This window comes from Pleurodeles waltl, chromosome 2_2 (genome assembly GCF_031143425.1).
Source record: "Pleurodeles waltl isolate 20211129_DDA chromosome 2_2, aPleWal1.hap1.20221129, whole genome shotgun sequence".
In the NCBI taxonomy this organism is placed as follows: domain Eukaryota; kingdom Metazoa; phylum Chordata; class Amphibia; order Caudata; family Salamandridae; genus Pleurodeles; species Pleurodeles waltl.
In genome coordinates this window covers 990,597,082-990,621,448 of record NC_090439.1, presented here as the reverse complement: position 1 = coordinate 990,621,448, position 24,367 = coordinate 990,597,082, and the positions used below count along the sequence as shown (strand labels likewise).

Genomic DNA, 24,367 nt, shown 5'->3' with positions numbered 1-24,367 from the left:
GTTTTTCTTCGAAGAAGTTTTGTCGAGTCACGGGATCGAGTGACTCCTCCTCTTCGGCTCCATTGCACATGGGTATTGACTCCGTGTTAGATTGTTTTCCCGCAGAGGGTAAGGTAGGAGTGATAGAGTATAAAGAAAAGAGATGTCCATGCAAATGGAATATATACATATACATATGTACAAGTGAATGTTGAACTTAAACGGCAACAGGCTCCCGGGGAGGCGGGAGGGTGCATGTGAATCTGCAGCGGAACATGCCACGAACAGATGTACACTGGGGAAGTGACATTTTCCATTTGATGGCATGTGTAGCTGCAGATACACATGCTATGCATAGACTACAAAGCAGTTTTACCTCCCATAAAAGCGGTGGTCAGCCTGTAGGAGTTGACGTTGTTTGAAATAGTGTTCTTAGTACGGCCTGTCCTACTGTGGCTTGCTGTGTTGCTAACACATCTACACAGTAATGCTTGGTAAATGTATGCAGTGTTGACCAAGTGGCTGCTTTACAAATTTCGGCCATTGGTATGTTACCTAAGAAAGCCATTGTAGCCCCTTTTTACCATGTGGAATGTGCTTTAGGTGTAACTAATAGCTGCCTTTTAGCTTTAAGGTAACATGTTTGGATTCATTTTACTATCCATCTTACTAAACCTTGTTTTGAAATAGGGTTACCAGTATGTGGTTTTTGGAATGCTACAAATAACTGTTTGTTTTTCCTAAAGGATTTTGCCCTGTCAATGTAATACATTAAGGCTCTTTTAATATCTAATGTATGCAGGGCTCTTTCTGCTACAGAGTCTGGCTGTGGGAAGAAGACTGGTAGCTCCACTGTTTAATATTAAACGTTGATACAACTTTTGGGAGAAATGTTGGGTTTGCTCGAAGCACAATTTTATGTTTATGTACTTATACGAACGGTTCTTGAATTGTGAAAGCTTGGATTTCACTAACTCTTCTTAATGAAGTAATTGCGACTAGGAAGGCAACTTTCCATGTTAAGTATTGAATCTGGCATGAGTGCATAAGTTCAAATGGTGGACCCATAAGTCGTGTGAGCACTATGTTTAGATTCCATGTAGGTATTGGAGGTGTTCTAGGTGGAACGATGCATTTTAATGCTTCCATAAAGGCTTTGATAACAGGGACTCTAAATAAAGAGCTGTGTTATATATTTTGCAAGTACGCAGAGATTGCAGTGAGATGTATTTTAATGGATGAAAAGGCTAAATTTGCCTTTTGTAAATGAAGCAAATAACTTACAATGTCTTGTACTGACGCTGAAAGAGGGGTAATTTGTTTAGATTGACAGTAATACACAAATCTTTTCCATTTGTTTGCATAACACTGCCTGGTAGTTGGCTTCCTTGCTTGTTTAATTACTTCCATACACTCAGTTGGTAGTTGTAGATATCCAAACTCTATGACTTCAGGAGCCAAATCGCTAGATTGAGTATTTTGGGATTTGGATGCCTGATTGGTTGTTTGTTTCATGTTAACAGATCTGGTCGGGAGTTTGATATGTGGTACTACTGACAGGTCTAATGGTGTTGTGTACCAGGGTTGACGTGCCCACGCTGGCGCTATAAGTATGAGTTTGAGTTTGTTTTGACCCAGTTTGTTGACTATAAATGGAATGAGCGGGAGAGGGGGGAAAAGCGTAAGCAAATATCCCTGACCAATTTATCCATAGAGCATTGCCTTTGGATAGGGGATGTGGGTACCTGGATGCGAAGTTTTGGCATTTTGCGTTTTCGCTGGTGGCGAATAGATCTATGTCTGGTGTTCCCCAGTGGTGAAAGTATGGCTGAAGCACTTGGGGATGAATCTCCCACTTGTGTGTTTGTTGATGATCTCGGCTGAGAACATCTGCCAATTGGTTGTGTATCCCTGGAATGTATTGTGCTATGAGATGAATGTTGTTGTGGATTGCCCATTGCCAAATTTTTAGGGCTAGGAGGGAGAGTTGTGATGAATGGGTCCCTCCTTGTTTGTTTAGGTAATACATTGTTGTCATGTTGCCTGTTTTGATAAGGATGTTCTTGTGAGTGAGAAAAGGCTGAAAAGCTTTGAGTGCTTGGAATATGGCTAGCAATTTCTAGGTGATTTATATGAAACTGTTTGTCTTTGGCGTCCCATTGTCCTTGAATGTTGTGATTGTTGAGGTGTGCTCCCCAGCCAATCATTGATACATCTATTGTAAGTATGGTCTGAGGCAAAGGGTTTTGAAAAGGCCGCCCTTTGTTTAGGTTTGTGGAATTCCAACACTGAAGTGATATGCGTGTTTGGTGGTCTATCAACACTAGATCATGAAGTTGACCCTGTGACTGTGACCATTGCTGTGCAAGGCACTGTTGTAAAGGCCGCATGTTTAATCTTGCATGTGGGACAATGGCGATACAGGATGCCATCATGCCCAACAGATTCATGACAAATTTGACAGTGTGCTGTTGGGCTGACTGTATTTGTGTCAAGATATTGAGATATGCTTGTATTCTTTGTGGACTTGGGCTTACAAGTGCTGTTTGTGTATTTAGTGTGGCTCCTAAATACTGTTGAATTTGCGCAGGTTGTAGGTGCGATTTTTGGTAGTTTATGGAGAACCCTAGGGTGTGTAGGGTTTGTATTACATAATGCGTATGTTTTTGACACTGTATATGGCTGTTGGATTTTATTAGCCAATCGTCGAGATATGGGAAGACATGAATGTGTTGTCTTCTTAGGTAGGCTGCTACTACTGCCAGGCATTTTGTGAATACTCTGGGAGCTGTTGTTATTCCGAAGGGTAACACTTTGAACTGATAATGTTTTCCCTGAATTACAAACCTGAGGTATTTTCTGTGCGCTGGATGGATGGGTATGTGAAAATATGCATCCTTGAGGTCTAATGCTGCCATGAAATCTTGCTGCTGTAGCAGTGGGACCACATTCTGTAGTGTTACCATGTGAAAGTGTTCTGACAGGATGTAAAGATTGAGGGTTCTGAGATCTAATATTGGTCTTAAGGTTCCGTCTTTTTTGTGAGTAAACTCCTGTTCCTATTTGATCTTGTGGCACAAGCTCTATTGCTTGTTTGAGTAATAGAGATTTTACTTCCTCTTGCAACATGGTGATATGTTGTGTGGAGAGATTGTGTGGTTTTGGTGGAATATTTGGGGGAATTTGTGCCAATTCTATGCAATAGCTATTGCGGATAATAGATAATACCCAGTTGTCTGTTGATATGGGTAGCCAATTGGTGTGGAATTTTTGCAGTCTTCCCCCCACAGGTGAAGTGTGAGTTGGGAAGAGATGGAGTAAGTCACTGCTTTGGCTGCTGTGAGGCTTGTTTGGTTGATTGATATTTTTCCCTGCTTCTGGGGTATTGGCCTCTGTAAGTGCCTTTAAACCCACCTCTTTGATATTGGGGTTGGTAGGTTGACTTTGTTTGTGAGGTGGATGCCTCAGGTGTTTGGGTTCTAAATCCACCTTTGTATTGGGGTTTCCAAAAGGAACCCCTGTATTGCGTCGTATACAAAGCACCGATGGCTTTAGCGGTGTCCGAATCTTTTTTCATTTTCTCAATAGCAGTGTCTACCTCAGGGCCAAAAAGCTGTTTTTGGTTAAATGGCATATTAAGGACTGCCTGTTGAATTTCAGGCTTAAATCCTGAAGACCATGCGTGTCTTTGTTTAGTGACAAGCAGTGTTGATTATTCTAGCTGCTGTGTCTGCATAATCTAGGGCTGACCTGATTTGGTTGTTTGTAATAGCCTGCCCTTCCTCGACTATTTGTTGTGCCCTTTTTTGTTGGTCTTTGGGGAGATGTATTATATCCTTCATCTCATCCCAGTGGGCCCTATCATATCTAGCCAACAGTGCTTGGAAGTTGGCTATCCTCCACTGGTTGGCTGCCTGCGATGCCACCCTTTTGCCCGCAGCATCAAACTTTCTGCTCTCGTTGTCTGGTGGGGGTGCCTCCGCGATGACTGCTTGCTCTTTTCCTAGCTGCGCTTACGACTACAGAGTCGGGAGGCAATTGTGGTGTAATAAAGGCAGGATCAGAGGGAGGTGGCTTATACTTTTTCTCCACTCTAGGAGTAATTATCCTAGCCTTCACTGGCTCTTGGCATATTTGGGGTGCATGCTTTAACATGCCTGGAAGCATGGGAAGCGACTGATAGGCAGTATGTGTAGAGGATAGTGTGTTAAAAAGGAAGTCATCCTCTAAGGGCTCAGTGTGCATGGCAATATTGTGGTAGGATGCCGCCCTAGCTAAAACCTGAGTATATCCAGTAGTAGCCTCCGGTGGTGATGGCTTAGAGGGATAGCAGTCTGGGTTGTTATCTGGAATGGGATCTGGATCACACAGATCCCATGGATCCACATTGTCTTACTGTGAATCAAATGAATGTACAGGAGACTGTCCAGGTGTGGGAGTAGTAGGGGGAGAGACAAGCAAGTGAGGAGGAGACCGAGGAGGAGAAAATTGAGGAGGTGGAGATTTTTGTTTAGACTTTGGCACTTTAGCCGGTGGCTGAGCAGTGTCCAATTGTTGCTCAAAGGCCAATTTCCTCTTAGGCTTCAGAGGAGGTGCGGTTATAATTTTGCCAGTGTCCTTGTGAATATGGATTCTGGCTTGCCTTTCATCTATATCCTCCATTTGTGAATGTCCTCCGTGATTTTATGGCTTTCTTTGAGTACTTGCGAAAGTCCATGTCGCACCGTATAAACTGGCCTTTTCGGTTCCGAAGCTGGTTTTTTTGGTATTGAAAGGCTGGGAGTGGATGTGGGACTCGGCTCCGAAAGCGATTTTGGAGGTTTCGACTGAAAGGATCGATGTCTGATAGTTTCGGAGACACAGCTTCGACTCGAGTCAGGAATACCTGGCTCTGCGGACTGTGAGTGCTGTGTGATTGATGCCCCCCCACTAGGCGTTTTCTGCTCCCTCCCCCCCCCCCCCCCGGAACATGCAAGATATTTTGACGGGTGATAGTCCTGTGTGACGTGGTTGTGCCCTCCGCCTGCCTATTACTAGAGGTTATCGTAATTGTTACCTGGCTGCAGTTCTCCCCACATGACGGTGGCTGATTAATACCATTGAGTGGTTATGTTGTTCTCCTTGCATGGCGAGACGGAGTGCTGTATCTCTCCTGATATGGTGGACCCTCCTTCTTTATTTCATCATGATTCCCTCCTTTTTTTTTGGAACGGGTCCCGGGTGGCGAGAGATGTTGGTAGAGGCACGCCTTGAGAATAAGATACCATGATAGCCAAATGTTGTGCAATGACTCTAATATACTTATCCATTCGGCTGGAGTTCTGCTGCATTAATGAATGTTTTCCTTTTTTTTGGTTTGTACTTAATTGAATAAAACAATAAATAAATATAAAAAACAGCTTCGACTCGAGTCCGAAGGCTTGGGTGGCGTGGCCTTTTTCGGTGCTGCAGTTGTTAGTTGGTCATCGAAGGTCTTTTTACGGGTCGAGCCATGGCCTTCCGGCAGTGGCGTTCCCAAGGCCTTATGTTTGGGCTTGGCTGGGGCTAGGGCAGGGGCAGGCGTACACATGTGCTGTCCTGTCATGACCGGTCTGTCCTCCTCGGCCTCCTATTTGGAGTCGGACCCTCGGACGGAGACTGCTGTGTGCATGATCTCCTCCTCCTCGACGTCGAGACGTTCGGTGCTCTTGGACGCCATCTCGAGTCTCCGTGCTCTTCTGTCTCTGAGAGTTTTCTTCGAACAGAAGGATCTGCAGGCCTCACAATTTACTTCCCAATGGTCTGGGGAGAGACAGAGATTACAGACGAGATGTTGGTCTGTTTAGGGAACTCTTGCGTGGCACCAAGGACAAATGGGGTCCGGTCCATGAGTTTGAGTTTATGAATTTGTAAAGCGCATAGCTACCCTGGGGCATCCCAGCGCTAAAGTACACAATGAATCACGGAGGAGCCGAAGGGGGCAGATTACCTGCAGAAGAGGATGGTTTTCAGCTTCTTCCTGAAAAGAAGTTCTGAGGATTCATGATGAAGTTCCAAGGGCAGAGCATTCCAGAGCTGAGCAGCCCTGATGGAGAACGAGTTGCCACCCCATGATCTCTTGACAAAGGGGGTATAGACCTGTCGAGAAGATCGAGATCTGAGAAGTCTAGGGGGAGCATAGAGTGAGATCTGTTTTCTAAGAGAGAGGGGGCCCTTATTGGGTATGGCTCTGAACAAAGCACATGGATTTAAACTGAATGCGCTGTTTAATCGGGAGCCAGTAAAGAGTTGCAAGCGATGGTTTAACAGAAAGATGCCTAGGGGTATTCATAAGAAGTCTGGCTGCAGCCTCTTTATTACATACTCTGGGGAACTCAGATATAAGGAGTTCCCATAATCCAGGCGAGAGAGAATTAAGGCTTGTACAAGAATTCTTCTGGCAGTAAACGGCAGAAGATTAAGAATCTTCCTGAGAGTTCTGATTAGGCCGAAGCAGACCGAAGAGATTCTTTTAGCCTGCAACTCCATTGTCAGACGGGGGTCAAGCAAGAAACCTAGGCTTCTTACCTGTGTTATTGGAGGGGGCAGACTGTCTCTGAGAGTTTTCTTCGAACAGAAGGATCTGCAGGCCTCACAATTTACTTCCCAATGGTCTGGGGAGAGACAGAGATAACAGACGAGATGTTGGTCTGTTGAGGGAAATTTTGCGTGGCACCAAGGACAAATGGGGTCCGGTCCATGAGGCTTCCACACGGTCTGCCCGACTAGGCCCGAGTTGGGCGCGGGCACCCTGAAGGGCGAGTAAAGATGTTTAACCCGACGGTACCGAAGTGTCGATGGAAGATGGTACGCGATCGAAACAAAACAGACGAGAATTAGCGAGTTTTAGAACTTTTCCGACTCTATCGGAACGAAAAGAAACACGTCCGAACCCGATGGCGGAAAGAAAACAATCTAACATGGAGTCGATGCCCATGCGCAATGGAGCCGAAGAGGAGGAGTCACTCGATCCCATGACTCGAAAACAATTCTTCGAAGAAAAACAACTTGTAACACAATAAGGTTCTCAGGTGCAAGGCTATCTCGATATTAACAATGGATCAGTAAACTCTATGCAGAACCTGGGGGAGGCTGAAAAAGCATATATCAGAAGCATGCTGATATAAGCAGCTACTAAAAGAAACTAACTCTCCAATCAGAAGGAACTCCTAGACCAAGAGATCACGGATCGCCAATGAGGCTACAGAGGTAAACCATCAGATGACTGACTCAGGCTTCTGACCAAGAAAAAATATAATTTGAATACAATTTATTGAAGTGCAGCGGAAAAAAGCCCTATTATGGATCAAGGATAACTACTATGAAAATGGAGAAAAAACAGGCAGATCACTGGCGTTCGAACTGAAGCAAAGTGAGGCCAAGTCTGCAATATCTTGAGTCCGAGATGCATGTGGAAGGCTGATAACTAACCCTCTTGAAATCACTAGAGAGTTTGCTACTTACTAAACCAGACCGTAGAGAGGCAGAAGAGGGACTGCAGAAGGATAATAAATTCCTAGATACTCTACTCATCAAACGGTTGTCATTAGAGAAGCAAGCAGAACTGGATCAAAAGATTCAGGTGAAATATGGGAGCCCAAGAAATACATGCAGAGAGGCGGAGAATTTCCAATTATTATAAGATCACATCCAAACTGGCCATCCCATCTTACCAAAGGTCTTTAAAGAACCTTCAGAAAAGGGCAAATTACTTCTGTAATTTAACAAGGCACACATTGTTAATCCCAAAGCCAGTAAGGGACCCATTACTCTCTTGCAACTACAGGCCAAATTTTGCTTTAAAACTATGGTATCAAGATCTTAGCTAATGTACTTGCAAACTGACTTAAGACACAAAAAACAAGTGGGTTTCATGTTAGGAAGTACCTGGATGAACCACCTAAGAACGCTGCCCCATCTTCTATGGCAAGTTTGGACAGTTATGGATGAAAAGTGGTCCTCTCCCTAGATGCGGAAAAAGCCTTTGATTGTGTGGAGTGGGGTTACCTGTTAGCAGTAATGTCCTGAGTGGGTTTTGGCAAAAAAAGTTCATAACAATTTTCAAACCCTACATGCGAGTCTATCTGTACAGGTCAGCTGTAATAGCACTCTTACTGAAAACATGCAAATCAGGTAAGAAACTAAACAGAGCAGCCCCCTGCCCCCAATCTCCCGTTTTTATTTCCGATTGCTCTGTAACCATTGGCAATCACTATCCACAAAGCCCCAAATATAAAAGGGGTGACTTCAATTGCAGGAGTATTAGAAATCATACTTTATGTGGATGACACCTTATTAAAACTTTCCTACCTGGTAACATCTCTTTCTCTACACTCATGGAAATAGTCCCTAGATTTTAATCATTGTTTGGGTGCAGAATCAATAGGAAAAAAACGAGGACATGCCCATGACTAGATCTAAAATGGCAGGATCTATATTTGGTTTTCCCTTCAAATGTGCATCGCATAAGCTAAAATATCTGGGAATAGTGGTCAGTAGCAACATTAGGAGCATGGTAAGACAACATATCAACGTTAATAGATCAGATGCAACAGGAATTCCTCAAAGGGAAAAATCTCAAATTATCTCTATGGACCTGAGCCCAAACTCTCAAAATGACTGTAAGTACTAGATTTAATTATGTGTTTGCCATGCTCCTGCTACATATCCCCTATAAGACTCTTCAATTTATTGACAACCAAAATAAGACATACATTTGGGGTAATGATAAACTCCCCGCAGACACCCCCTTAGGTGGACTACAACTCCCGAAGATTGATCACTACTATAGCTGTCCCAAATCAACTATTATCTATCACTTTCACAATGAATTGGAGACCTCACACTGGGTCATTACAGAAAGATATATTCAAAACAATACTAAGGGTTATCCATCAACCTTTCAAGAAGTTTAGAAACCTAATAATCCTCTATGAAGAAACTTGATTCAACTATGAAAAGGACTGCAAACTGCCTCTAAACAAGGGGCATCTATCTAACATAACTGACTGTGCGATTATGACTGATAACTCTACTGCTGGATAGGCTGCCTCGTGCTCGAAGGGGGTTCTTACACTCCACCAACTATTTAAAGTTGAGCTGTTAAAAAGCTTTTGAGAGCATCAGACGGAATTTGACCTTCCTGATAAGCATGCTTAGAAATGCTTGCAAAACAACTTGGACAGACCTATAGCCAGCATCTTCACTGTGATCATAAACAAACTGGTTTCTATCAGACAAAGAAACGTCTACAACAGGCATAGTCTCAGAAAAGCCAGAAACTTATGATGATGAAGAATGGTCATATATAATCTTATTACATAACAAGAGCCTTAGAAAGGCCAGTCTGAGGTTTAGCCATTTCAAACTATTCCATGACTGGCACTGGTCCGTGCTTAAGCTCCATTAGGCACACATTGCCCCTCCTTTGAATTGCTGGTGCTGTGGACAAATGGAGCTGATCTGTGTGGAATGTGCTGCAAAACACCCAATGGATACATGCCCAATGTTCTCGTAAGGTGGCACTGTTGCATGATAAGGATCCCATAACTAGTCTTAATTCACATGGACAGCGATGGCTTGCCTCACTGTTGGCACCGGAAAACGTTTGCATATTATGAAAGTGGAAGTCAAGCATCCTGCCCTAGATAGTGGACTAGTATGCAGCAATGACCTCAGTAGACGTTTCTGAAAAATAATTTTATAATATAAATATTCAAGTGCCAGGGTATGAGTCTATTTGGAACCCTTTTCTGCAGACTTTGACAAATGTTTTCCTTATGTGGTCTTGGCTGTAATGTCATGTCGACGATTATGGGTAAAGTTTGTAAAACGCAATGCACGCAGGATGAGCTGTGTCCCTAGATACTTGTTTGTGCAGTGGTGTGAGCTGTTAGATACATATGTAACACAAATGCCCTTAAAACCTTCAGAGCTGGAGGAAGGAGAGAGTTTTTTGAGGAAGGATACATGTTTGTGTTCTCCCTATCCATAGCCATACACTGAAAAACCAAGCGTACCCTCGAAATGTGCTCTCCAATTTGGGAGCAAATTACCTTAATACAAAGTGGCTCCTCTATTCTGGGTGATAAGTCTGTCACAGTCACTATAGTTAGGACCCTAGGAGCAGTTGCCTAAAAAGAAAGGAACAGCCTCAACCACCCATTGGTGTCATGCTTCACCCTCGGGCATACTGCGCTTGCAAAAGGATAGTCTAGTGGCAGATGACACTTGCTGAAAGGCTGGGGAACTATTCAGGGAAGATCCAGGGTGGGGGGGGCGTTAACGGATTCAGCTAAAAATTTCTATCACCTGCCTAACCACAAAAATTATACTTTTATTGAGACGGTGATGAAGGGATGGTTAAAAGAAACAGCAGGACCCATGAGGCTTTATTATTCAACTTATGTCCACATAGGTTGACGTGTCAGCCCTCCAAAGGCCCCCTTCAGAGTCCTGGGATTTCCTGAGGACCACAACCCTACTTATCCATATTTATATCCCTGTTTTAATCTCATATACTCACTCAATGCACATGCATACATACAATACCAGATACCAATCTCTGGTTATGCCAAGAAAGGTATCTTCCTTTTTGTTGCAGTCCTAAGGAGAAAAAAAGATATAGGTATGCATTTATACACACTTGCATTACTAAAAATAACTAATAAAATGAACAAAATCATAAAAAAGAAAAGCAATGGTATGTAGTTGCTGGGATATATATATGTTGGTATCCAAAGCCAGCCGGCCTGTGCCTGTCTTGTGAAGTCAAGCTGTGCCATACATGTGATCGCACTGAACATTTCATGAATTTCATGCATGTGTAAACCCGTTCTCCAAAACATGCGTTGAATACTCAGTGAGCAGTGACAAATGCAGCATCTTGGCAGTAAGTGTGACACTGGACATATCTGCAACTACTTTGGTTACACCATGCCGATTTTCATCATTGGAAAAAGCAATTCCAAAAAGCCTAACCCTTCCTCTCCTTTAAAACAATGAAAACTGAGAAAAGACAACTCACTCAATAAGCAAATCAAACCTGTTTAATCAACCTACTGACGTAATAACCAAAGCTACTGTTGCTTCTTTTATCGATAAAAGTAGGAATTAAGTAATATTGACCTGAAAATATCATCTTCAACTCTAAAAAAGTGCAGAAGGGCCTTTCACAGCATAGCGAGAATGTTGTGGGAGAAGATGCCAGGTGTGATGGCTCAGTAAATTAAGGCTTCAGTAAGTAATCTATGCTTGTCCTATTGGTCACAAGGTTCAAATCCCAGTAGCTCCACTCAGCATTTTATCCATCCGAGGTCAATAAAATGAGTACCACTGAGTGAGTACCAATAAACATCTATTATTGTATTATTAGAACCAAAGAATAATGATAAAACAGAATAATTAAATCTACCTGAAAAACATCTGGCAGTTTTCGAAGCCTCGATCCTTTGGAAAGCAACAGGGAAGGAGGTCCCTGGCCAGTTACATGGTACATATAAAGTTTAAACCATACCGAACTAACTTCTGGAATTGAAGGTCCAATATGCTGCCGAAATATTAAGAAAGAAAAAGAGAAATTTATTAACTATGTATGCAAAAATAAAGTTTACTTTGTGCAGCCTTGTGGAATATTCAAACATGTTATTTAACAATAAACATAAAATCACCCTAATAACCTGGACCTTGAAACAGTATTTGCTAACTGCAATTAATATATGGCTGTTCATGCTCGCTCTTTGAAAAAAGTTACTTCTAAAATGAAAATGTCACTTACCCAGTGTACATCTGTTCGTGGCATCAGTCGCTGGAGATTCACATTTTCTGCATAGCTCGCCATCTGGTGTTGGGTCGGAGTGTTACAAGTTGTTTTTCTTCAAAGAAGTCTTTCGAGTCACGGGACCGAGTGACTCCTCCTTCTGTCTCCATTGCGCATGGGCGTCGACTCCATCTTCGATTGTTTTCCCCGCAGAGGGTGAGGTAGGAGTTGTGTTGTAGTAATAGTGCCCATGCAATGGAGTGACTAAGAATGTACCTATTTAAGGTTAAAATAATATATATACAAATGTACAAAGTTGAAGCTAACTTCCGAACTGCTACAGGCTCCCAGGGAGGTGGGTGGGCACATGTGAATCTCCAGCGACTGATGCCACAAACAGATGTACACTGGGTAAGTGACATTTTCAGTTCAATGGCATCTGTCGCTGTAGATACACATGTTCTGCATAGACTAGTAAGCAGTTATCTCCCCAAAAGCGGTGGCTCAGCCTGTAGGAATGGAAGTGGTTTGAAATAATGTTCTTAACACGGCTTGACCTACTGTGGCTTGCTGTGCGGATAGCACGTCTACACAGTAGTGCTTGGTGAACGTGTGTGGCGTAGACCATGTGGCTGCCTTACATATTTCTTGCATTGGGATGTTTCCTAGAAAGGCCATGGTAGCACCTTTTTTTCTGGTTGAGTGTGCCCTTGGTGTAATGGGCAGTTGTCGTTTTGCTTTAAGGTAGCAGATTTGGATGCATTTAACTATCCATCTGGCTATACCTTGTTTTGATATTGGGTTTCCTGCATGAGGTTTTTGGAATGCAATAAATAGTTGTTTAGTCTTTCTGATGTTTTTCGTTCTGTCAATGTAGTACATTAATGCTCTTTTGACATCTAATGTATGTAGTGCCCTCTCAGCTACGGAATCTGGCTGTGGGAAGAACACTGGTAGTTCCACTGTTTGATTTAGGTGGAACGGTGAAATAACCTTTGATAAAAATGTAGGATTAGTCCTTAGGACGACTTTATTTTTGTGTAGTTGTATAAAAGGTTCTTGTATTGTAAACGCCTGAATTTCGCTTACTCTTCTTAGAGATGTAATGGCGATGAGAAATGCAACCTTCCAGGTTAGGAACTGTATTTCGCAAGAGTGCATGGGTTCAAAAGGTGGACCCATGAGTCTTGTTAAGACAACATTTAAGTTCCATGAAGGAACAGGTGGTGTTCTTGGTGGTATAATTCTTTTAAGGCCTTCCATGAATGCTTTAATGACTGGTATCCTATATAGGGAAGTTGAATAGGTAGTCTGCAGGTATGCAGATATTGCTGCAAGGTGTATTTTAATGGAAGAGAAGGCTAGGTTAGATTTTTGTAAGTGAAGCAAGTAACCCACTACATCCTTTGGAGTTGCGTGTAAAGGTTGGATCTGATTATGATGGCAGTAGCAAACAAACCTCTTCCATTTACTTGCATAGCAGTGCCTAGTGGACGGCCTTCTGGCTTGCTTTATGACTTCCATACATTCTTGGGTAAGTTGTAAGTGTCCGAATTCTAGGATTTCAGGAGCCAGATTGCTAGATTCAGCGATGCTGGATCTGGATGTCTGATCTGTTGGTTGTGTTGTGTTAACAGATCCGGCCTGTTGGGCAATTTGATGTGGGGTACTACTGATAGGTCTAGCAGTGTTGTGTACCAGGGTTGCCTTGCCCAAGTTGGTGCTATTAATATGAGTTTGAGTTTGTTTTGACTCAATTTGTTTACCAGATAAGGAAGGAGAGGGAGAGGAGGAAAAGCGTAGGCAAATATCCCTGACCAGTTCATCCATAGGGCATTGCCTTGGGACTGCCTGTGTGGGTATCTGGATGCAAAGTTTTGGCATTTTGCGTTCTCTCTTGTTGCAAACAAGTCTATTTGAGGTGTTCCCCAGAGTCTGAAGTAGAAGTAGAATTTGGGGGTGAATTTCCCATTCGTGGACCTGTTGGTGATCTCGAGAGAGATTGTCTGCAAGTTGATTCTGGATCCCTGGAATAAACTGTGCTATTAGGCGAATGTGGTTGTGAATTGCCCATCGCCATATCTTCTGTGCTAGAAGGCTCAACTGCGTTGAGTGTGTCCCCCCCTGTTTGTTTAGATAATACATTGTTGTCATGTTGTCTGTTTTGACAAGAATGTATTTGTGAGTTATAATTGGTTGGAAAGCCCTTAATGCTTGAAAAACTGCTAGCATTTCTAGGTGATTTATATGCAGTTTTGTTTGATGTACGTTCCATTGTCCTTGTATGCTGTGTTGATCGAGGTGTGCTCCCCACCCTGTCATGGAAGCATCTGTAGTTATCACGTATTGTGGCACTGGGTCTTGGAAAGGCCGCCCTTTGTTTAAATTTATACTATTCCACCATAGAAGCGAGAGGTAAGTTTGGCGGTCTATCAACACCAGATCTAGAAGGTGACCCTGTGCTTGTGACCATTGTGATGCTAGGCACTGTTGTAAGGGCCTCATGTGCAGTCTTGCGTTCGGGACAATGGCTATGCATGAAGACATCATGCCTAGGAGTTGTAATATCATCTTTGCTTGTATTGTTTGTGTTGGATACATGCGTTGTATGATCTTGTTGAAATTTTGAATTCTTTGTGGACTTGGAGTGGCTACTCCTTTTGTTGTGTCTATTATGGCTCCCAGGTATTGTTGTACTTTGCACGGCAAAATGTTGGATTTTGCAAAGTTGACGGTGAAACCTAGTTTGTAGAGGGTTTGTATGATTTGATTTGTGTGGTGTAAGCACTTTGTTAGTGAATTGGTTTTGATTAGCCAGTCGTCTAGATACGGGAATACATGTATTTGCTGCCTTCTGATGTGTGCAGCCACTACTGCTAGACATTTTGTAAAGACTCTTGGTGCGGTTGTTAAACCAAAAGGCAATACTTTGAATTGGTAATGTATTCCTTTGAATACGAACCGTAGGTATTTTCTGTGCGATTGATGTATTGGTATATGGAAATACGCGTCTTTGAGGTCTAAGGTTGTCATGTAGTCCTGTAGTTTTAGCAATGGTAACACTTCTTGTAGCGTGACCATGTGAAAGTGGTCTGATTTGATGTAGGTGTTTAGTATTCTGAGGTCTAGGATTGGTCTCAGTGTTTTGTCCTTTTTTGGTATTAAGAAGTACAGTGAATAGACTCCTGTGTTTGTTTGTGTGTTTGGTACTAATTCTATTGCATTCTTTTGCAATAGTGCTTGAACTTCTATTTCCAGAAGTTCGGAATGTTGTTTTGATAAATTCTGTGCTTTTGGTGGTATGTGCTTCTGGTGGTATGTTTGGAGGGAATTGTAGGAATTCTATGCAATAACCATGTTAGATAATTGCTAAGACCCAAGTGTCTGTAGTTATTTCCTCCCATGCTTGGTAATACTGGCCTATTCTTCCCCCCCACTGGTGTTGTGTGGAGGGGGTGAGTGACATCTGAGTCACTGCTTGGTTGTAGGGGTTTTGGGGCTTTGAAATTTTCCTCTATTCCTAGGGAATTGCCCTCCTCTGTATTGGCCCCGAAAGCCTCCCCTGTACTGTCCCTGGTAGCTGGACGGTGTTGCCTGCGAGGTGCTGGCTTGTGTGGCCTGACCCCGAAACCCCCCTCTAAAGGGTGTCTTGCGGAAGGTGCTGTAGGTTCCTCTGCTCTGCGGGGAGTAGAGTGCGCCCATTGCTTTAGCAGTGTCAGTGTCTTTTTTTAGTTTTTCGATTGCCGTGTCCACTTCTGGTCCGAACAGTTGTTTTTCGTTGAATGGCATATTGAGCACTGCCTGCTGTATCTCTGGTTTGAACCCAGACGTTCTTAGCCATGCGTGCCTTCTAATGGTCACAGATGTATTAATTGTTCTTGCAGCTGTGTCTGCTGCGTCCATAGAGGATCGTATCTGGTTATTTGATATGTTCTGTCCTTCCTCAACCACCTGCTTTGCCCTCTTTTGTAGTTCCTTGGGTAGATGCTCGATGAGGTGTTGCATCTCATCCCAATGGGCTCTGTCATAGCGTGCAAGTAGTGCTTGAGAGTTAGCGATGCGCCACTGGTTTGCAGCTTGTACTGCGACTCTTTTCCCAGCTGCATCGAACTTGCGGCTCTCTTTATCTCTTGGGTGGTGCATCCCCAGATGTGTGGGAGTTGGCTCTTTTCCGAGCTGCTCCTACTACGACGGAATCTGGTGGCAGCTGTGTGGTGATGAAAACAGGGTCTGTAGGAGGTGCCTTATATTTCTTTTCCACCCTTGGCGTTATTGCCCTACTTTTGACCGGCTCCTTGAAGATTTCCTTTGCGTGCCGAAGCATACCTGGCAGCATAGGCAGGCTTTGGTAGGAGCTGTGGGTGGAGGAGAGGGTGTTGAATAAAAAGTCATCCTCGACTTGTTCTGAGTGGAGGTTTACGTTGTGGAATTGTGCTGCTCTAGCCACCACTTGAGAATATGCTGTGCTGTCTTCTGGTGGTGAGGGCTTTGTTGGATATGCCTCCGGACTGTTGTCCGACACTGGGGCGTCATATAAGTCCCAAGCGTCTTGATCCTGGTCACCTTGGCTCATGGTGGTGTGAGCCGGGGAATGTGACGGAGTTTGTGCTGGTGAGACGTTAATTACAGGTGGAGGAGAGGGTGGCGGAGTCACCTTTTTCACCATTTTTGTTTGTGGCGCCTGGTCTGTTTGAAACTCCAGTCTCCTTTTTCTCCTAATAGGGGGAAGGGTGCTTATTTTTCCTGTTCCCTGCTGTATGAAAATACGTTTTTGCGTATGGTCCACTTCGGTGGATTGCAGCTCTTCCTCAAACCTATGCTTTCGCATCTGAGAGGACAGTGATTGCTCCTCTGTATAAGAGCCTGGACCTGGGTCGGTTACGGGTTGTTTCGGCACCGAAACCCTGTCTGTATCTTTTTTCGGCTCTGAGGTGGCTTTTTTCTTTTTTGGAGTCGAAACCTCTCGGCGTCGAGCCGTTTCTACACCGCTATCTCGGTGTCGTTGCTTTTCTCCAGCACTTTCTCGATCCCGAGAAGGCTGCGTGCCGGTGTCTCGACCGGAGTCGGACGATCTCGGCACTGTTTGGGCCTTTTTCGGTGCCGATGGTCGGTCACCGAATTTATGGGTGGAGCCATGGCCTGGTGGCAGTGGCGTCCCCTGGGCCTTGTCACTTTTCTTATGTGTTGTTTTCGACGTCTTACTCACGGTTCTTTGATCGTCGAATTCCTTGGAGTCCGATTCGTGGATCGAAAAGGTTTCTTCTTCCTCTTCTTCCTCGAACTCTCGGTGCGCTGTCGGCTGGACGCCATCTGAAGTCTCCTGGCTCGACAGTCACGGAGTGTCTTTCGGGACCGGAACGCGCGACAGGCCTCGCAAGTCTCCTCACTGTGCTCAGGTGACAGGCACAGGTTACAGACCAAATGTTGGTCTGTATACGGGTATTTGTTGTGGCATTTGGGACAAAAACGGAACGGGGTCCGTTCCATCGGCGTTGTTCGACACGCGGTCGGGCCGACCAGGCCCCGACGGGGATCGAAAACTACCCCGAAGGGCACCGGAGCGCGTCGATCTTCGATGCGGTGTTGAATCTAACTACGCCGATCCCGAACGCAACAATACCGACGAAAATCTTCCGATATTTACTAACTTTCCGTTCCGAAACTCGGAGCGACAGGAACACGTCCGAACCCGATGGCGGAAAGAAAACAATCGAAGATGGAGTCGACGCCCATGCGCAATGGAGACAGAAGGAGGAGTCACTCGGTCCCGTGACTCGAAAGACTTCTTCGAAGAAAAACAACTTGTAACACTCCGACCCAACACCAGATGGCGAGCTATGCAGAACATGTGTATCTACAGCGACAGATGCCATCGAACACAATGTTATTTTAAAAGGAAGAAAGCAGCCTAGTTCACTATGTGACGACACCTTAATCAAGTGTTTTACTAATGTACGTAATTACAACATTTCAGACATTTTTCAGCTCATGCTAATAACTGCCTATAGGAAAGGCTGTCCCTGACATTTCAGGTTCTTTTTTTCACATCTTGGCTCCTGAGAGAAGGAACTGTTTTAGTCTGCTCAGCCGGAATGGTTAAATACCTGATGCAATCTGAAGTTTGTCTTCTTCCTTTCCCACGATCTCAGCCATCGGACACCTGAGAGCTCCATCAGCTTGAATCTATAATATGTTCCCAACTGTAAATCTTTGGGTACGATTCTATAAATCTGTCCACTGCTTTTGCCTTCCGGGCATGCTCTATAACTGTTTTCGGTCGACCCTGTGGTCGATTGAATCTCTGATTCACAAAGTATTTAATTTTTTTGTAGTAAAAAACCCTTTAAGACTCCAATCTGCCATGTGAGCAGATTATCTTTAACATTAACATTCACCTGCCAGTGTTCGCAACATAAAAACACAAAAGTACACTAAAACAAAAGATAAGAACAGGTCTCGATGAAAAACAAAAATTCACAAACGGTTCTGAATCTATACCAAGATCAGATGCTCGTATGCTGTTCCTAAATAAAGTGTGAAATATCAGCAAACATCAATTAGGCAGACGGAATATCTCTTGGAGTGTTCCTGGAGCAAAGCAGGACGCAACTTCCCACAGACATGCTAACAACCAAACAGAGTGATGGATGTATTTATAACAGAGCGCTTTGCCAAGTGAGTAGGGTTCTTCCAGGCACATACACTAAGAATGCAACTGTACTAGGTCATGAAGTATTTTCTTCCTTACTTACATTTATATAGTGAATATAGAAATTAACTTGTAAATAAACAGGTATGTCAGAAACTTTTGTGGGTCGGGTGGCATAATGTTTTTGCTGGGCCTACCTTTGGTTTCTGATTGAAGGAACAACTCAGAATAGGGAAAGAGAACTCACAGTATTTGGTACCATCTAGTTTTGTTACCATGTTAGTTGAACCAAGTAGTAACAGGCCAAGTCATCTACTATATAATTTAAAGAATGTTGTAACAGGAGAACGGGGCCTCGCAATGTGTGGGTCCCGGGTCACAAATCCCTTGCAGTTCTCCCACTGTGCCTTGTAATGATGTGGTTGTAAGCAGTAAGGTATGGCAAAATACACTTTCTGGCAACAAATTCAAAACCAGATTACAAAGCAACTATTTAAAATACTTTTAGCTCATAAGTTATTACAATGAACTCTAGCTTAATTACCTGGGGTGTACAGCTGCTGATGGGTCGAATTTCATTTGTAAGTGGCGCCATGGAAACAAGAAGTGCATAATTCTTATTCAAAACTCTGCTGCAGGTTGCAGGATCCAGGCCCAGAAGACTTTCACATCGTAAAAGATCAAGTGGCAACCCTATATTAGGTCGGAAAAACACACACTGTTAAATTATTGCTAAGGTACAGCCTGCTCACAAATTGAGTTCCCCAAACAGCCACATTAGTACAACATGTTGCACTTGAAAAGGAAACGGTGCATGCTTGAGATTTCAGCATTAATCTGCCACTACAAAGCACTCCTGTACTACCTTTGTTTTCTTTTTCGGAGTTCTGTTCAATCCGCAACCCAACCACTTCTAACTACAGTACTTTTGGAAGTACTACTGTAACACAAACTTGACTGGACTGAAACGTCTACTTCACCAGCGACTCAACCAACAACCAACACTCACAAGCTGGCTCTAGTCATTTGTGGGATTAATGCATCCGTCGCAGGCATCTGTGATCGACCGTTTGGTCACAGGTTCAAACACTGGTGGGTCCACTCGGCCTTTAATCGTCCCCCATATGGACTACCTTTTGTTTTTTGATTGTATAACCTATTTTGATTTACTATCAACTTTAAATATTGTCTTTTGTTGTCTGATATTAGGCAGCCTATTGCTCTTTATAGTACTTATCAGTATTGCTGTGTTCCTCAATTCATTTCTTTGATTAAAGAACAAAAACATTATTTTTTAACTGACAGTTGTTTATGTGAAATAATGTTCACTTAACCATTGTTTGGGGGTTACTATCAGAGTGTTTTGTTTTGTTCTGGTGGGCATACGGTTTGATTACTTACATGTATTTTAATTTAGTTTTATAGCATCTGTAGGAAGTTGGCTCTGTATGCACTATTTCAAAGTAAGGAATAGTATGCACAGAGTCCAAGGGTTCCCCTTAGAGGTAAGATAGTGGCAAAAAGAGATAATACTAATGCTCTATTTTGTGGTAGTGTGGTCGAGCAGTAGGCTTATCCAAGGAGTAGTGTTAAGCATTTGTTGTACATACACAAGCAATAAATGAGGAGCACACACTCAAAGACAATTCCAGACCAATAGGTTTTTGATAGAAAAATATATTTTCTTAGTTTATTTTAAGAACCACAGGTTCAAGATTTACATGTAATACTTCAAATGAAAGGTATTGCAGGTAGGTACTTTAGGAACTTTGAATTAGCAAAATAGCATATACAGTTTTCACATAAATGACATATAGCTATTTTAAAACTAGACAGTGCAATTTTCAACAGTTCCTGGGGGAGGTAAGTGTTTGTTAGTTTTTGCAGGTAAGTAAACCACCTACGGGGTTCAAGTTTGGGTCCAAGCTAGCCCACCGTTGGGGGTTCAGAGCAACCCCAAAGTTACCAGACCAGCAGCTCAGGGCCGGTCAGGTGCAGAGGTCAAAGTGGTGCCCAAAACGCATAGGCTTCAATGGAAATAGGGGTGCCCCGGTTCCAGTCTGCCAGCAGGTAAGTACCTGCGTCTTCGGAGGGCAGACCAGGGGGGTTTTGTAGGGCACCGGGGGGGACACAAGTCCACACAGAAAGTACACCCTCAGCAGCACGGGGGCGGCCGGGTGCAGTGTGCAAACATGCGTCGGGTTTGTAATAGGAATCAATGGGAGACCAAGGGGTCTCTTCAGCGATGCAGGCAGGCAAGGGGGGGCTCCTCGGGGTAGCCACCACCTGGGCAAGGGAGAGGGCCTCCTGGGGGTCACTCCTGCACTGGAGTTCGGATCCTTCAGGTCCTGGGGGCTGCGGGTGCAGAGACTTTACCAGGCGTCGGGATCTGAGGAGCAGGCAGTCGCGGTCAGGGGGAGCCTCGGGATTCCCTCTGCAGGCGTCGCTGTGGGGCTCAGGGGGGGGCAACTCTGGCTACTCACGGTCTCGCAGTCGCCGGGGAGTCCTCCCTGAAGTGTTTGTTCTCCACAAGTCGAGCCGGGGGCGTCGGGTGCAGAGTAGCAAGTCTCACGCTTCCGGCGGGAAACGCAAATGGTTTCAAAGTTGCTGTTTTGTTTAAAAGTTGCAGTCTTTGGTGAACAGGGCCGCTGTCCTCTGGAGTTCTTGGTCCTTCTAGAGCAGGGCAGTCCTCTGAGGATTCAGAGGTCGCTGGTCCCTAGGGAGAGCGTCGCTGGAGCAGTGTCTTTAGAAGGGGGGAGACAGGCCGGTAGAGCTGGGGCCAAAGCAGTTGGTGTCTCTGTCTTCTCTGCAGGGTTTTTCAGCTTAGCAGTCCTCTTCTTCTTAGGTTGCAGGAATCTGATTTCCTAGGTTCTGGGGAGCCCTTAAATACTAAATTTAAGGGCGTGTTTAGGTCTGGGGGGTTAGTAGCAAATGGCTACTAGCCCTGAGGGTGGGTACACCCTCTTTGTGCCTCCTCCCTGAGGGGAGGGGGCACATCCCTAATCCTATTGGGGGAATCCTCCATCTGCAAGATGGAGGATTTCTAAAAGTCAGAGTCACCTCAGCTCAGGACACCTTAGGGGCTGCCCTGACTGGCCAGTGACTCCTCCTTGTTTCTCTCATTATCTCTCCTGGACTTGCCGGCAAAAGTGGGGGCTGTGTCCAGGGGGCGGGCATCTCCACTAGCTGGAGTGCCCTGGGGCATTGTAACACAAAGCCTGAGCCTTTGAGGCTCACTGCTAGGTGTTACAGTTCCTGCAGGGGGGAGGTGTGAAGCACCTCCACCCAGAGCAGGCTTTGTTTCTGTCCTCAGAGAGCACAAAGGCTCTCACCACATGGGGTCAGAAACTCGTCTCTCAGCAGCAGGCTGGCACAGACCAGTCAGTCCTGCACTGAACAATTGGGTAAAATACAGGGGGATCTCTAAGAGGCCCTCTGTGTGCATTTTTTAATAAATCCAACACTGGCATCAGTGTGGGTTTATTATTCTGAGAAGTTTGATACCAAACTTCCCAGTATTCAGTGTAGCCATTATGGAGCTGTGGAGTTCGTTTTTGACAGACTCCCAGACCATATAATCTTATGGCTACCCTGCACTTACAATGTCTAAGGTTTTGCTTAGACACTGTAGGGGCATAGTGCTCATGCACCTATGCCCTCACCTGTGGTGTAGTGCACCCTGCCTTAGGGCTGTGAGGCCTGCTAGAGGGGTGACTTACCTATGCCACAGGCAGTGTGAGGTTGGCATGGCACCCTGAGGGGAGTGCCATGTCGACTTAGTCATTTTCTCCCCACCAGCACACACAAGCTGGCAAGCAGTGTGTCTGTGCTGAGTGAGGGGTCCCTAGGGTGGCATAAGACATGCTGCAGCCCTTAGAGACCTTCCCTGGCATCAGGGCCCTTGGTACCAGGGGTACCAGTTACAAGGGAGTTACCTGGGTGCCAGGGTTGTGCCAATTGTGGAGACAATGGTACATTGGTGCTGGGGCCTGGTTAGCAGGGTCCCAGCACACTTCTCAGTCAAGTCAGCATCAGTATCAGGAAAAAAGTGGGGGGTAATTGCAACAGGGAGCTATTTCTTTACAGCATCACTTTTGACATTTTATGCTATCCCAAGTGAATCATAATTTTTGGATTAATATCACTACCCTGGTTCTTAGGGTTTATTGGTTGACCCAGTTTATGGAGATTTTTTTTGTCCTCCCCAGGTCAATAAAGTAGTACAGCACTATGAGACCCCTTGGGAGAGAATTTGCAACATAAATACACCTTATCATCACTATCTCAATTTTAATGCTATTACAAGTAAGGCACAAGACATAGCAAGAAAGACAGCTTTGAGAGTAAGATTTTATTTTTTTAATTTCTGTATGTAAAGTTTAACGTTCGATTGCAACACAAATTCTTGGCTCTCCAACAGACATGAAGACAGAGAGTTACAGAGAGTTAGAGATTGCTTTGATACTGATCCTTAGGAAGGCATGTCATCAGGCATATTGATAATAAGAGATTCCAAACTTATAAATACTGGTGACTGAATTGGATAGTGACTTTCAGGGTACAGCTACTGTTCAATGTATTTGCTAAACCTTCTATTAAAGGTTTTCATAAACATCCTAAATAAGTTTTTTCCACTTGAATTGTCATTTGAGATTATTATTCATACCTGTGCACACTGATTTATCGCCATAGATTAGTATGATTTGGTTATGAATACACACTGTTTAGTACTAAGTTCTAAGTACTGAAGTTCTTAATTATTTGCTGCTTTGCTTGGTGGTAAATCGCTTGCCAGTGCTGACATATTTATGTACTATTCCATCAGAAGGTAAGCAAGAACGCATAGTTGAAGGTACAGAAAAGGTTCTGTAATGATGACTAACTCCAAAAACACATTATTTAATCAGGCAAAAAACTTTTTATACCACCTGCATCATTGGTTCACATTATTATTTTTTTGCTTGGTGCTCCAGTCACTAGAGTCTCCTTCCTTTTGAGAAACAGGTCCTTAAATATATTTACTAAACACTAATTGTCACAAATATTATTTTACTCATATGCCTAAATGCTTAGAGCACTGTATTGATGGTGATAAAACTATCAGTTCACCTAAAAGCTATTTAACCTTAAAAAATATTTTTCTTAAAAAAATAAATTTCTTTCAAAATAAATTAATGCACTTTTGTGGCTACCATGCCTATGACAGAGAGGCTTGTCCCCTTCTTCCCTTTGAAATTCAGCCGCAGATCAATACAGCAACTACCAATCAACAGGGAGAGGTACATCAAGAGCAGACTAACTGTTTGGGTCATTGATAAAATCTTGATCATTCCTTTTAGATCCCAATCTATTAATGGGCAAAGCCAGCAGACAACCAAGCAGGTGAAGATAACATATACTGATTCTACCTCATGCCTGCTGCAGGACAGGGACTCCCAATCCCAGATATAGCCCACAGCCATTATAGTAAATTGGACAGTCAGTTCTGGACATAGGCCACAAACACTTGTTGGTGAGAATAGTAAATCCTGGCTTTAACTATCAGCCATTGGACAGGGTAAGACAGAACAGCCACCTACCAGGTCTACTAAGCATAGGTCCATAGAAAGAAGACCATAACCTCAGATTTAGTGTCACTCACAGACATGAAAACTTCAACCTTTGGAGTCCATTAAGCCACCAGATGTGAACGGTGCCAATACATTGCCACTGCCAGCCACACAAGCCAGATCAGTGACCCAGAAAATGTCTGTCACTCATACAGAGGAAATATTAATCACTCACGGATTCCCTGTTCTGTCCCGGATTAATATTTAAATTATGCAGCCAGGTGTAAACAAATAAAGGCTGCACTGGCAATCTATTACAGGCCTCACCTATAATCCAATACAGTTATCGCTCCATGGAATCTAACCACTCCACCCACCATCAGGACAGGTGTGAAATGACTTTCTGAAAAGATC

At 44.0% G+C, this 24,367-nt stretch overlaps 1 protein-coding gene across 1 annotated transcript in view; it reads right to left on the bottom strand.

The window, feature by feature from the left end:
- Positions 1-24,367, bottom strand: part of FAM91A1 (family with sequence similarity 91 member A1) — a 253,107-nt gene that overhangs the window by 103,713 nt on the left and 125,027 nt on the right. Inside the window, exons 16-17 of the mRNA XM_069220714.1 lie at positions 18,949-19,097; positions 11,411-11,545 (exon numbers count right to left, since the gene is read on the bottom strand). Coding sequence (XP_069076815.1) covers positions 11,411-11,545; positions 18,949-19,097 — 284 coding nt within the window. The remainder of the gene's footprint in view (positions 1-11,410; positions 11,546-18,948; positions 19,098-24,367) is intronic.